General features: G+C 39.0%; 1 protein-coding gene across 4 annotated transcripts in view; it reads right to left on the reverse strand.

Moving 5' to 3' along the window:
• Positions 1–13,559, reverse strand: part of ADAMTSL1 (ADAMTS like 1) — a 507,559-nt gene that overhangs the window by 200,637 nt on the left and 293,363 nt on the right. For all 4 annotated transcript variants that reach the window (XM_087926578.1, XM_087926579.1, XM_087926577.1 and 1 more), the window contains one exon: positions 11,428–11,473. In XM_087926578.1, coding sequence (XP_087782704.1) covers positions 11,428–11,473 — 46 coding nt within the window. The remainder of the gene's footprint in view (positions 1–11,427; positions 11,474–13,559) is intronic.

Here is a 13,559-nt window from a genome sequence, read left to right on the forward strand (position 1 = left end):
CCAATAGAATCTCGGCATGATATTAATGGTAGAATTTGACGCTCTCGATGCTCCATTTTGAATTGAGAAAGAGTAAGGTTTCCCCCCCCCCCCCGGCTGTCAGACAGCTCTATAGTTTGCCGTTGCAGGTCTTTCTTGAACATTTATTTATAATCGTGATTGATTGATGGTTCCAAGACCTCAAAGCTAGAGTTCTCATAGCTGGGCTGTAAAACTGTGGACCACTAGATGGCAGTAAGGAGTACTCTCTGTCTTTGAAACCAATTAATGACTTATCCTGGTTATTTGAGACCTGCTACAGACAAAAATGCAGATTTGTTTGTTTGTTTGTTTATAAGACTCTTCCCCAGCTATGTTATATTTGTTGGATAAAATTGTCTAAGGAAAGAACTGTCTTAGTGGTACTACCTTAGTTTTAAAATACAACTTTCAGAAATGTTTACTGACACAAATTCTTTAATTTCTGGAGCTTCAGATGAATAACTTTTTTTAATCTTAGGATTTTGAAGGATTTTATGGGATTTGTATGGGTTATATTCAAAAGTTTCAGCATTTATTGCTTTGCATGCATAGTTTTAATATGAATTTTAAACTAAGATTAAATGGTGTACATCAGTAAGATATCTGGTTAAGGGTTTCATTGTAATATTGTAAATGAAGTTTTAAAAAGGTTACTTGGAGCTAGAGTATTAGGATTCAAATGAATTCTTAATTGTGACTCACTGGGGAATTGGGAAACTCCATCTTTTCCAGTTTCACCAGTTTCCTTTAAATATGAGTTACAATAATCATAACTCATGAAAATTTATTGTGGGGGGGGGAAACAAAATAATTAGAAAATTGTTTAGGGTACATAAAGCATTAGTGAAAGATACATTACTAGTTATAATTACTGCTGCAAGATTTGGTTGCACATTTATTCCAAGAGATTTAAAAAAGTGATTTTATTCTACAGAAATTATTACACTTTAATGTAAAAGGATAGCTTGTGGGTTTGGGGCCCATGCCTCGGTGCCTCACTCTTGTAATTTTACTTTCCAATGGACAATTTTTCTCTCAACCACAATCACAGGCTCTAGTTTCTTTTAGTTTTTCAAGAAAAAAAAAAGAATGGCTTAATACACACACACACACACACATTTTGCTACAAGATACTAGGTTAGACCTGCCGTACATTCCAATTCAGCCTCACCTGATTTTCCTACCTTTACCTGTATAATCTAGAACAGGGGTTTCAAACTCAAGGCCCACAGGCTACATCTGGCCCGCAGGGTGCTTAGATCTGGCCCGTGGGGCTGCTCTGGAAACAGAAGGACCAGCCCAGGTTGCCTCTGCCAGCGAAAATGGAGCTTGGGAGAGCCACATGCGGCCCTCCCAAGCTCCGTTTTTGCTGGCAGAGTACTTGGGCCCCCATAGGTGTCCCCAACACGAATGACATTGAGCTGGCCATGCCCAGTCGACCCCCTGAAGTCAAACACAACCCTGATGTGGCCCTCAATGAAATCTAGTTTGACACCCTTGATCTAAACCAACAAGTTCCTCTTACTGTACAAAAAGTGAGAAGAGCCCAATAGCCCGACCAATACACAGTAGGAACTGTTTCCTGACGACTGAATAAAAAACAAAAGTTCACGAAAGCATTCTCTTTGTAAAATCCATGGAATTGCACTCAACACCACAGGGCCCTGATATCTGATTCAGCCATGTAAGATGTCTTTAAAACACAACACGCACAACTGCCTTTTAACCATTCTTCTCTGACAGAGCTTTTCTTTCCCTTGAATGGCATCTTAATCTCTGTCCTTACAACTCATGCTAATATTTCCACAAAAACAATTTAGTTTTTAAAGATGGCCAAAAGTTCTTTAAATGAACAGTTATCTTTTCTTTGACTGCAAATGTATCATTCTGTCATAAAATGTCTCTTGCCTCCATACAAACGGCAATACTTTTTCTACCATGGTTTTTATGTGTCCTCAGCACGACTGGTAATGATAAAGAGTTCCAATTAATCTTTTTGATACAGATGGTTCTCACTTAATGGCCCGAACTGGGACCGGAATTTCCACCGTTAAGCGATGCAGTCACTAGGCAAATATCATGCGACCACACTGCTTAAAGATGGCATCTTTGACAGTCCTGGCTGTGATCGTTAGGCTGGTTGAGATGCTGTTGTGTGTTGAGGACCTCATGTTTCTCCTGCCCTGCCATTATTGCCTCTGCTTCAATCTCTTCCACGCACCAATGTCCCCATCATCTCTGTCCTTTTGGTTGCCGCCACCTCTGCTGTCCTGTACTCTGCCACTTTCCACTGACCTCCCATTGTTGATGAGCACCCAGTCTGGCCTGTCACAGCTCTGCAAGAACTTCCCAAGGTAGGCGTGAAGCTTCAGGAAGGCGGTGCACTGGCAGCAGCTCTTGTGAAGAGCCAGGCTGGGCATGCCATACCAATAGCAGGAGAAGAAGACAGCAAAAGCCAGTCTTCTGGGGGTGGTGCAGGATGATGGAACGCAGGGAGGTGGGGTGCAAGGGTACAGTGTAGAGGACAAGGTGATGGGGTGCGGGACAGAGTGGATGCAGGGCAGGAAGGGCGGCAGAGTATGAGGCAGCCAAAAAGACAGAGACAGAGGTGGAGATAGGTGGGTGGGGGGAATTATAGCACTCCGGAGGGCTGCCAAGAGCCCAAATTTTCATAATGTAACCGTGGAGGTACCACGGTCGCTGTAAATAATATTCATTCAGTGCTATTGAAACTTTAAACCATTGTTGAACAAATGCTTGCTAAATGAGGCAACGGTGAGAAAACGTGTTAGAACATTTTGCAATCTCTTGCATTTCACCCCTACTTCCGAAAGCAGGGATTCTATACAGTAGATAAACAAAAGAGAAGCACGTCTCCTGCAGCATTATCCAAGCGACGAAAAGGCACCCCTGGTTGGGTTAACACACAAGGCTAAAGCTAAATCACAATTTGAATCCAGAATAGTTGGGTCCCCCCCCTCAGTGCCCTCCCTGCTGTGTGTTCTGGGATTAAAAGAAATTGTGAAAGATTATAATGTCCAGTGCTCTGCTCTGGCGAATTTCTTCTAAAGGAATTAAGCTACACAAAAAGCTTCAGGTCTAGATTCTGTTTTATAGCAAAGATACCATTACACCATAATTTGCTTGTCCTTTGATTTGCAAGATGAGGGTAGTACTTCACCTCATAGCTTAGCCGGATGATGTAAGTAATAACAACATAAAGTTCGTATTTTGGAAGTTATCTGGAATAAGGAGATAGGTGACTGAGATGCAATCAGAGTTCATTCTTTTAGACCTTCTGAATTATTTTACATAATTAACTTGTCATACATCGGAACTAGACTGTGATGTTTCTTTGCCTCATATATGTGGGTACTGTATGTAGGTATATGCACAATTTTGTATTGATTGATTGATTTTATCGTGTTTATGTAGTGTATATTGGAGGTGCTGACCCTTTGGGACATGTACGGCCCAAAATTTCATTTCAATTCATTAGTGTACATTCAGAGTGACAATAAAGTTACTCTAAGTCTAAGTCTAATTTGCTTAATGTGCAGAATGGTAGATCCAGCATCTGTGAAGGGAATCGTACCAGAAGGCGCCTGACTGTAAAATTGAGAAAACGTATATTATTAAAATTTGAAAGGTGAACATTCAGTTATGATTGCAGGTGATTATTTTTTTTTTTAAAAAACGATTATTTTCAGGAGAATAAATTGGTGATTTTATTTTATTTTTGATCAGTAAAAATAGAACATATTTGGCAGCTGAAAATGAATCTCCAGAAAACAAGGGGGTGAAAGATCAGCGTTCAAAAACCATGTTTTGTGGATCTCCCGTATGGCAGAGAAAGCCGTGTTAGAAGCTCCATCCAGCCAAGAAATGTGTGAGTCACTTAAGAGTTTTGTTTACGCTTCATACCAAGGGTGTATAATAACACAGCAAGTTCTACAAAATGTGTCGTTTTCTTTTGCAGCATTCAGGGTCATTTTCCAAGAAATAACAAAAGGATAGTTTTCCTTCAAGGTCGCAGAATGGTTTCAGACAGATTGGCTTGGCTTCTTCTCCCTCAGATTTCTACCACAATTCAGAACACAAACAGCTCTTTCTTGCAACCAAAATTAAGAACTTCTGGGCTGGCTCTTTCTAACAGTAGTAGCATAGTACTAAATTTTGAAATGCAGGAGGTCATCAGCATAGTTTCAACATCTCTGTAAAGATGTACATATATGCAGGTCTGTACATGTAACCCATCTCTGCTGGGTTTCAAACCAACAGCCTTCTATTTGCAAGGCAAAGAGTGATGGTCAGTATGTTACTCACAGCATTGACTCAATTGAAGACTCATTTCCTGTCGTTGTGAAGTACCTCTTTGGGACATCTTGCCTCCCAGGGTGAGGTCCACTCCAAGCTTCCTGACCTTCTGCAAAGCCTAAAAACCTGGTTCTGCCAGCTGGCTTGGTGCTCCAAAGAAGGGACTTCATGTTGGAGACATTTGATAGATTATCAGATCCCATCCCCTTCCTTGCTCACCCTACTCCCTCCTTCCCTCCCCATCTTTTCGCTATTGTATTTTGTATTTTTATACTTTTATAGTATTTTATTTATGTAGTTTTATTAATTTGTTTTAATATTGTAAGCCATCCAGAGCTGCCCTCTGGTAAGATCGGTGGTCAATAAATTTGATAAGTAAAATAAATAAACAAACCAGGGAATTGCTGGGGTTAACCTGTAACAAGTTGATAAACACTAACTGAAACAGGCAGGAATGCTAAAGGCACTTTTGAAGTTGATTAATAAAAAAAAAATGCCCTGAGTTTTTTTGACAATGAGTGGGAGATTAATAGAGGGTCGCATCCATTTTTGGTGTTGCTTGTCCATTCTGGTGACAGTGTAACTTAGCAGTGTGGACAAGCCCTAAAAAGAATGTTGGTCAATTGTAACATATTTTTTTATTTTATGTTTAAATGAAAAATACCAACAAACCTGCAAAGGGATATTAAATTTGCATGAAGTGAATTAGGTCACTTTTCAGGACTATGTTTTAGTTCTCCTTTAATACTGTTGGTACCCAGCAGCACATCAAATATATATTTAGATATACATCCAAGTGAAGATCCATAAATCTGTCAATTTTTCATAGTTTGGAAACAAGGTTTTGGCAGTTGTTGCCGTTTCTGCATAAAAATGGGGTTGCTATCTTGAACAAGATTAACAATAGAACTGACAACCTTCATCTATTGCTTATATCCACCACATTAATGTTTATGCATATATATAACTAATTGGACTTAAGTCTCCGCATTGACCATGGTATTTTGATGTAGCTTCCTGATAAGCTGTGGAACATAGTATGGCCCATAGGAATATGGAACTTAATGAATTTTATGCTTAAAATATTTATTGCTATTATATTGTGAGACATTATACTTGTTTCCTCCCCTCCCCCATGTACTCTAGCATAGAATGAAGTCTAACAAATTATTCAAGTTAAAATTTGAGAAGGAAAGATTGCTCTCTCAATGCAATATTAGGAACTAATAAAAGGTCCACGTGTAGAAAAATAAACTAAGATGTTTACCATGTTGCATTCAAGCATAATGAAAACAAAAAGCAAAGGTTCTAAAGGTTATGTGAAGCAAGATCATAGGATATAGGTTCCTAAAACATTTGATAACAGATTCAGAAAAGAGAAAGACAGGGAACGCAAGAGAAATCTGAAGCAGCTTTTTGTCCATTTTAACTGGATTTCTTCAAATTACTTCTTTGGTTATTATGGTTCTACTCTTGTGAAAGCACTGAATGCTTGAGAGAGAAAAAGATGCACATCCTTTTGTGTGTAAAATGGAATTGCTGGGGAAATAAGATCAACTTAAGAGGAAAGTTATGTGCGTGAATACCATATGCTAGAAATGAGAAAATGAGAAACAAATGTGTCCTTATCACCCAAAAATGGGACAGTTTGGAAATTCCCTCAGTGAATACTGGTCTTTCCTTAGGTCCCTCCACTTTTAATGTCAATTTGACCAGTTCTCTCTCGTGCTGTTTTAATATATGCAATGTATACGAAGGTACCATCCACGGGAGCAGTAATCTCTTTTGTTATAAAGGCTTGGCTCTGTACAGAACACAACGTAAAGAAAGTTTTGTGAGGCAGTTATAGTATATAATGTTTCCTACCTCATTAATTTCAGTGCAAACATACTACTATTTATGCAAGGATCAGGCTCACTTCGATTCATAGCTCTAAATCAATTTCAAACACATACAGACAGGAAGGAAATGGAAAACAAAAACTGCATAGGATCCGAAATTTCCCAGACCCGGATGTATTAAATCCACAGAGTGGAAACATGCAATATATATATATATTTTAATGCTGATTGAATGTTTCCTTGAATTTTTGGGAAGGAAAAATGCTAAAAGATGGATTTCCATCATAAGAAAGTATCTAACCAACTGCTTGACTACCATGCTGTTTTCTCAAGAAAGAAAGAAAAAGAGGAGAGGGAAATACAATGCTTAATATTCCCAGAGGTCTATTATGAAAAGAAAAAAAAACCCAACCCACATATATTACTTTGGTCCTTTTATCAACTTTGTGGGAAAACTTCATTTCCAGTTACAAACCAGTTAGGAAAGTGGAGTAGGAACATGGAGAAAAGTCACAAAAGTCCAGAGGAAAGATGGAGTAACTATAACAAACATGATGATGTGATACATTAGAGTTACAACAATGAATAAGGTCTGTTGAGGAGTATTCTGTAGATGGAAAATGCACTTCTATTTGAAGGGCTATCTATCCAGTCTCCAGGTTATAATGAATCCATAATTATTTTAAAATGGGGATGCTACAACTAGGGTTTCCTAACAATGATTAACAATGATTATTCTCCAAGAGGAGAGATAGAAAGCAGGAGAGTATGTAACTTCTGCTCCCTTCGATCAAATGTCTCTCTATTGTACATCTCAAGGAAGGTCATACCAGTCACTAGAGATGACACTGTCTAATGACACTGCCAACAGGTACCAAAGAACAGGTAAGCAGGCTCAGATCTACAAGTTGTAACTGCTGCTGTGACTACCTTAAGCGAAGATTTGCTGTGGGCTTGAATGTCCAGTAATGGCCTCCAAGAACACGGCAACCGCGATAAGACTCTTAATGCACTTTTGTTCGAGAGAGAGAGAGGAAAAAAATGGTGCATTGAATTATCTCTTGGCAGACAAAAATAAACCCCCAAGATGCAGCTCTAGTAAAATAAACAAGCCTCAGTTACTGTAATTGCTGCCTTGGTTGCCAGGATTTTAAGAGGCACTACCCAGGAGGCATTGGCATGGCAAGGTTTAATTACGGCACCTCCCACGTAGAATGAAGCAAGTGTCTATCTTGTTCCTGATTAATGTTTTGCTTCTCCCCCCCCCAAAAAAAAATACTTTTCTGAAAAAACAAGAGGAAAATAGGGGATGGACCGAGGAGTATATTACTTCTACTAGGCTGCAACCTTCTTTCATCAGCTGATGTCCACTCAGCAATAACAGAAAAGTGATTAAAACAAAATAATCCTGTGGGGAATAAGCTTATGGGGGCAGCAGAACATAAAGAACAAGACTACCTTCACAGTCTATAGCCGTGATGGTGAACTTATGGCACGCGTGCCACAGGTGGCACACAGAGCCATTTGTGCGGTCATGCAAGCCCCAGGCAAACTTACCTCACTGCACATGCGTGCACCTCCCAGCTGGTTTTCGGCCCATTTGAGGCCTTTTTCGGCCTCCCAGAGGCTCGAGGGAAGCCTCTGCAGCCTTTGGAGGCCAAAAAAAGAGGCCCGTTTCGTCACTTCTGGTATTTACGGCAATACCAGAAGTGATAAAATGGGCCCATGTCCCTGTTTAGCAAAGGGGAAAAAAAGTCCCAATACGTCACATGAGGCCACGAGTTTGACACCCCTGGCTTAGAATAATCCATGAGATCTCATTGCCACAGCCAACTCCCTCCAAGTAACATTTCTAGAGATTTTATTTTTCCTCCTCCTCCAATTTAAAAGCATACTTCTAGTATGTACAAATAAACAATAAACTCAGAAAACTCTCATTTAGCAAAAAGAGAATGGTTTATGTTTAGTGGTGTCACTGCTGGAATTGTTGTTCTCAAGATTTTGTTTTAGCACACAGTGAACTGTGTGTATAAAACCATGTGTCTGTATGTATATTTTGTTATATCAACCATGGGTCAATTTTGCTACAAATTTGTTTCTCTTTACTGCTTAGATGAATGATCTTAAATAGCAGTTTGGGCTATGCTTTAGGAAACATAGTTAATCCCCTTTAATTAAACAAGTTTATAAATGAGAAATTATTTGGGATTGCCCAATGATTAACAAATAGATTATTTAATATATTTTAATTTATAATTTGTAAAATAAATATTTTAAAAATAGTGTGCAATTCTGTATTGTTAACATATTTCAAGGAAAGGAAAGGAAAGGAAAGGAAAGGAAAGGAAAGGAAAGGAAAGGAAAGGAAAGGAAAAGGAGACTATATATTTCTCACTTAGGCCAGGGGCATAGAATCTATCTTTTTATAGACTCTTTTTAATACTAGAGGGTTTACAGATGAAAGCAGAAGATGTAGGGCAAGCAATAGAGAACAATACTTAGAATCTATGTAATACTCAAGTTCAGTTATTCCTAAAACCCAGTCATGAAATACACAACAAAATAGGAAACTCAAGGCTTTCCTCAAACCACCTTAAAAAGATCTGGAAGCTGACGTAAAGAGGCATTTTTAAAGCAATTTAAGCAAACATTTCTGGAGGTGCTGAACGCTTCATAATGAGGGTGCCACAGACAAAAAGAGCTATTGTTCCAAAGTGAACCATTCTCCAAAGATCTCAAAGGAAGAACTGGAACACGTGACCCCACAATATATTTAGGGCATAATAAATCAATATCTGTATTGTGAAGCAACTTTGAAACAAACAGATAGTCAGTCCAATTTATGGACAACAGGCTTCATTCATGTTACTTGAGTATATTTCAAGTAATAAAGCCATTAAGCAGCAACTATTTCACTGGTTGGTCTTAGGGCAACCTTGCATAATAGGTTCTTTCATAGTAGTAGTAGTAGTAGTAGTAGTAGTAGTAGTAGTAGTAGTAGTAGTAGTAGTAGTAGAAGCAGCAGCAGCAGCAACAACAACAATAGGAACTATTGAAGAAATAGTAATAGTAAATAGTAAAATACCAACTATTGAAAAAGTTAATAGAATGGCAGCTGCTATGGAAATACTGCTGCACATCAAGTATGTTCCAAATTTGCATTTTGAAGTAAGTAATGTTGGATTTCAATTGTCCTGTTGTCTATGGAGATTCTAAATCATCCAGGTCATGGCAGTCCCAAAGGTGTTTTTCTCAAAGACGGCTGGACTTTCTTGGCTTTTCCCTTGAAAACGTTTTGCTTCTCATTCAAGAATTCAGAACTGAAGAAGCTCCTTGGATGAGAAGTGAAACATTCTCAAGGAAAAAGCCAAGAAAATCCAGTTGCTTTCTGGAAAAGCACTTCTGAGACAATTCTCCTGTTATTTTTAACCCTATGTGGAGATAGCCATTTTTAACTTCATAGGTATATTTTTAGGGCAATTCATAACATTTTTGTTTCCTTGGTCTTCTGATTAACTGTGAAAGTTTAGTGGGTCCCTGAAGTCTTAAAACTTGGACGAAAACTATAGGCCAGCTTGTCTCTATGTAGTTCTGGTACTGAAGGTAAATTTCCACAATCCTCTAGGATTCTTGCACGCTTCCGACTGTTTGGGAGAGTTATCTGCGAATCTTTATTTTGCAGGTAAATGTTTTCAGTATCGCAGCCATACGATAAGACCATTCCCTAAGAACAACATTAAACAGGGGAAAAAAAAGCAAGAGTTGGCAAACTTCATCCATTCCTCTAAACAAGAGCTTCAGTTTAGGTGTAATCCCAGCTTCCCAGCAGGGTGATCCAGCAAGCAACAATTTAAATCCCATCAGCTGTGACAATGTGCCTTTCATTTCTCTTCTGCAGAGCCATGGTGTTTTTCTCTTGACTGGCGTGAATTAATCTCGTTGGTCCCTTCAATGTCCTGGTGAAGCAAAAGTGCCTCGCAGCTGGAACACAACCCACAAAGCCACAGGCAGCCTGATTTACCCGAACAGTTCTCTAGTTGTTCCCAGAGAAGGAAGCACATAAGTAGAGTGAAGGTGAAGACTCCAGTGACTCCAAAAGGACCCCAGTGTAAGCCTGTGAAAACTGAAGTGATGTGAATGCCAAGCAAGTCAATGGGACTGAAGCAACAGACTACGCAGAGGATTTCAGCCAAATTCAAGAAAGAGAATACAGGGAGGATATTCATGAACAATCTTCATTATGGGAAAAAGAACCCCAAATGTTAAATTGAAGGCTTACTGGACAAGTCCAGAAAGTTATAAAAGAGAGAGAAAGAAAAAGCACGGGCCAAAAGACTTTTCCTTCTTTCAAGACTTAGGGCAAAGGGAGTTAAATATGCTTTCTTCCTTGTCAGAATGAGCAGCCTGTCAACGTAGAGAGGTAATGCATCTTGTACACAACCAATAATGTTTTGACCATAAATATGGCCATTATTTGAGATTCCACATTTCACTAATATAAACTTAAGACTGCTTAGTCTCTTTCTTAGTGTACATCTTCAGCATAGTGGCAAATGTTACAATTATATGGAATTTGGATTTTTTTTTTCACACGTACACAAAATAACCATAAGCAAATAAATAGGCAAAAAGTAAGAAATGCGGGAGAGGGAAGTCTGCAGAGTGATAAGAGTCATGCCACAGAAGGGGCATCTTAGTGATTCAATTAGCCCTTTGTATGGTATGACTCTAGAACAGGGGTGTCAATCTCAAGGCCCATGGGCTGGATCTGACCCACGGGATGCTTAGATTTGACCCATGGGGCCACCATGGAAACAGTGAAGGACTGGTCCACGGTGCCTTTGCCAGCGAAACTAGGCTTCCAATCTCTGTTTTCGGGTGGGACGGCGTCCTGCAACCCTCTGCCATCGAAAATGGAGCTTGGGAAGGCCGCATGCACTCCCTCTGCCATTGCATTGGCAGAAGGTTGCCGGAAGCCGTCTCAGCCGAAACAGAGATTGGGAGCCCAGTTTCGCTGGCAGAGCACTTAGGCCACCACAGGCGCCCCCAACATGAGTGATGTCAAGCTGGCCATACCCACTCACCCAGCCACGCCCACCCTGGCCCCGTGAGTCAAACACAACCCTGATGTGGCTTTCAATGAAATTGAGTTTAACACCCCTGCTCTAGAAGAAGAGAGGAAAATAATTTGGGGGCTAGAGAAGATCTCTACTGCAGTAACATTTGAAAATCATTAATCTTTACTTACCACGTTGCTGCATGTTCTATATCTAATATTCCGTCCTTCACAGCTCCTACATCCACAAAAAGGGGAAAGAAGCACATATCACATACTAACCAGCAGAATGTCCCTAGTTGCACAAGTAAAGGTCATTTCCACCTATAGTTTACCAGTCATTTCCATGGAATTCATCATTCCAACTGTTGAATCTTGTTAGATGCATTTTTGCCACCATGTATTTGTAAGGAAGCAAAAATACACATTCCACACTTGAGAAGCAGTTTCTCTTGTTCTCCTGTTAAAACTTTTGTGCCTACAAAATTGCATGGCAATCATTAAGAAGAGAATACAATTTCCTAATTATAAATTGTCCACCTAGTTTGCTACCCTTGTCTATTGTAGAAAAATAAGATTCTCTTTATTTTAATAGGCTAACTTCTATGAATGTTATCACCATCTATGGCAGGGGTGTCAAACTTGCAGCCTGCAGGCCGGGATGTGTCATGTGCTGGCCCTGCCCCCGCCCGGTTTAGCGAAGTGGGGGAAAGTCCCAATTCGTTACGTGACACCACCGTGACGATGTGAGTTTGACACCCCTGATCTATGGACTACAGTCCACGTTATCTTCTTCAGGTTTGTATGGTATTATTTCCTATTTGTTGGGTCAGGAAGCAGTTAAGAGAATAGTTACAAGAAAATTTAACATGGGAGTTGCTGATAATTACCTATAAACATTCACTAAACATTCATTTAAAAAATTGGATACTGACATGACCTAGATTTTTTTAAAAAAAACCCGTATGGTGACATTAATTGTGAAGTTGCTAAATCTCACATGTCCAGTTATATTCAAACTAGGAGTACACAAAATAGCTAAACAGTGATGACCACAATATTACCATATAGTTAAATATATGTTTCACTGGACAATACCTTGGAAAGAAAAAGTCAATCTGAACCAGCACTCTGAATGAACTTGATAGACTCATAGAATCATACCGACATGCAAAGAGAAAAGGCCACTCGTATAATCATTTTTCAAAAAATGGAAAAAGCTGTTGCATTCAAAGGCGAAAACATTGGTTTGTTGAAGGCTGCATTCCTTTAGGTTATCTGCATTTCATTATCATTTTTAAAATGAATATTAAAAATTAAAATATATCTAATATTGCTGGATATTGAGAGGAGTGGCATAAACAGAAAAGATGGGTTCACAGTCTTCCATAATACCCTCCAATAAAATTGTATTTCATACTGCATTTTATATTATATATGCACCGCTTTCCCAATCAGCATTAATCCAGAAAAGTTGGGGACTATTACTATTTGAGTTGGAATGCTGGCCTCCAACAGGAGGTACACAAATGATTCTGCCAAATTTTTAAAAGTCAGATTGAGGTTCTTCTTTGGTAAAACAAGTTTATATGTTGTATGTCCTGCACAGCCTTGGGCATATCCCCTAGAGAGACGTTAAAAAATTTATTACCCAATTGTTTGTGATTGGCCAAACACTTAAAATTCGATAAGGGCAATTTGAAAACATATTGTACAAAAAAACCCCAAGATTTTAAAAAGACCCCACTGAAAATAAAATTAGACACTGTTTTGATTTATGTCTTAATCTTGAAGATCAGAAAAATAGGCAAGGAATAGATTAAACTTCTTCCACTGGTAATTTTTTTCTTTTTTTTAAAAAAAAGAGCAACCATAGTTTATGAATATTTTTCCTGTAGCAGTAACAAAATAAACAACCAGCTGGAACAATGCCAGCAGCAGTCACTGCACTCAGCAAACTGTCTAGGAAAATCAAAACACAAAATCATAACCTTTGAGCTGCCAGAGGCACACATCTGGGAAGTAGTAAAGGATAATGATCCAAAATGAGAGCAAGACAAGAAGTAATAAAGCAGGAGACTAAAAACGATTAGAAATTAATACTTTTAGCATAAATAACATTTCCCCGATCTCAGGTTTTAAAGAGTCAGCGTTTCTGGTGTAAATAATTTGTCATAGCCAAAATGAACTGAATGCCAGCCTTTGTGTGAGAGGAAGGAGATCTGAGCTTCGCACAAATGTCCCTAGGATGCAATGCACTCTGAATTACATCAATGTAACTCTATAACGTTCATAAAGGATAATAAAGCTGCATTAAATTTATT

This window comes from Pseudonaja textilis, chromosome 2, assembly GCF_049901715.1.
Source record: "Pseudonaja textilis isolate UNSWEBS1 chromosome 2, rPseTex1.2, whole genome shotgun sequence".
NCBI classification, from domain to species: Eukaryota; Metazoa; Chordata; class Lepidosauria; order Squamata; family Elapidae; genus Pseudonaja; species Pseudonaja textilis.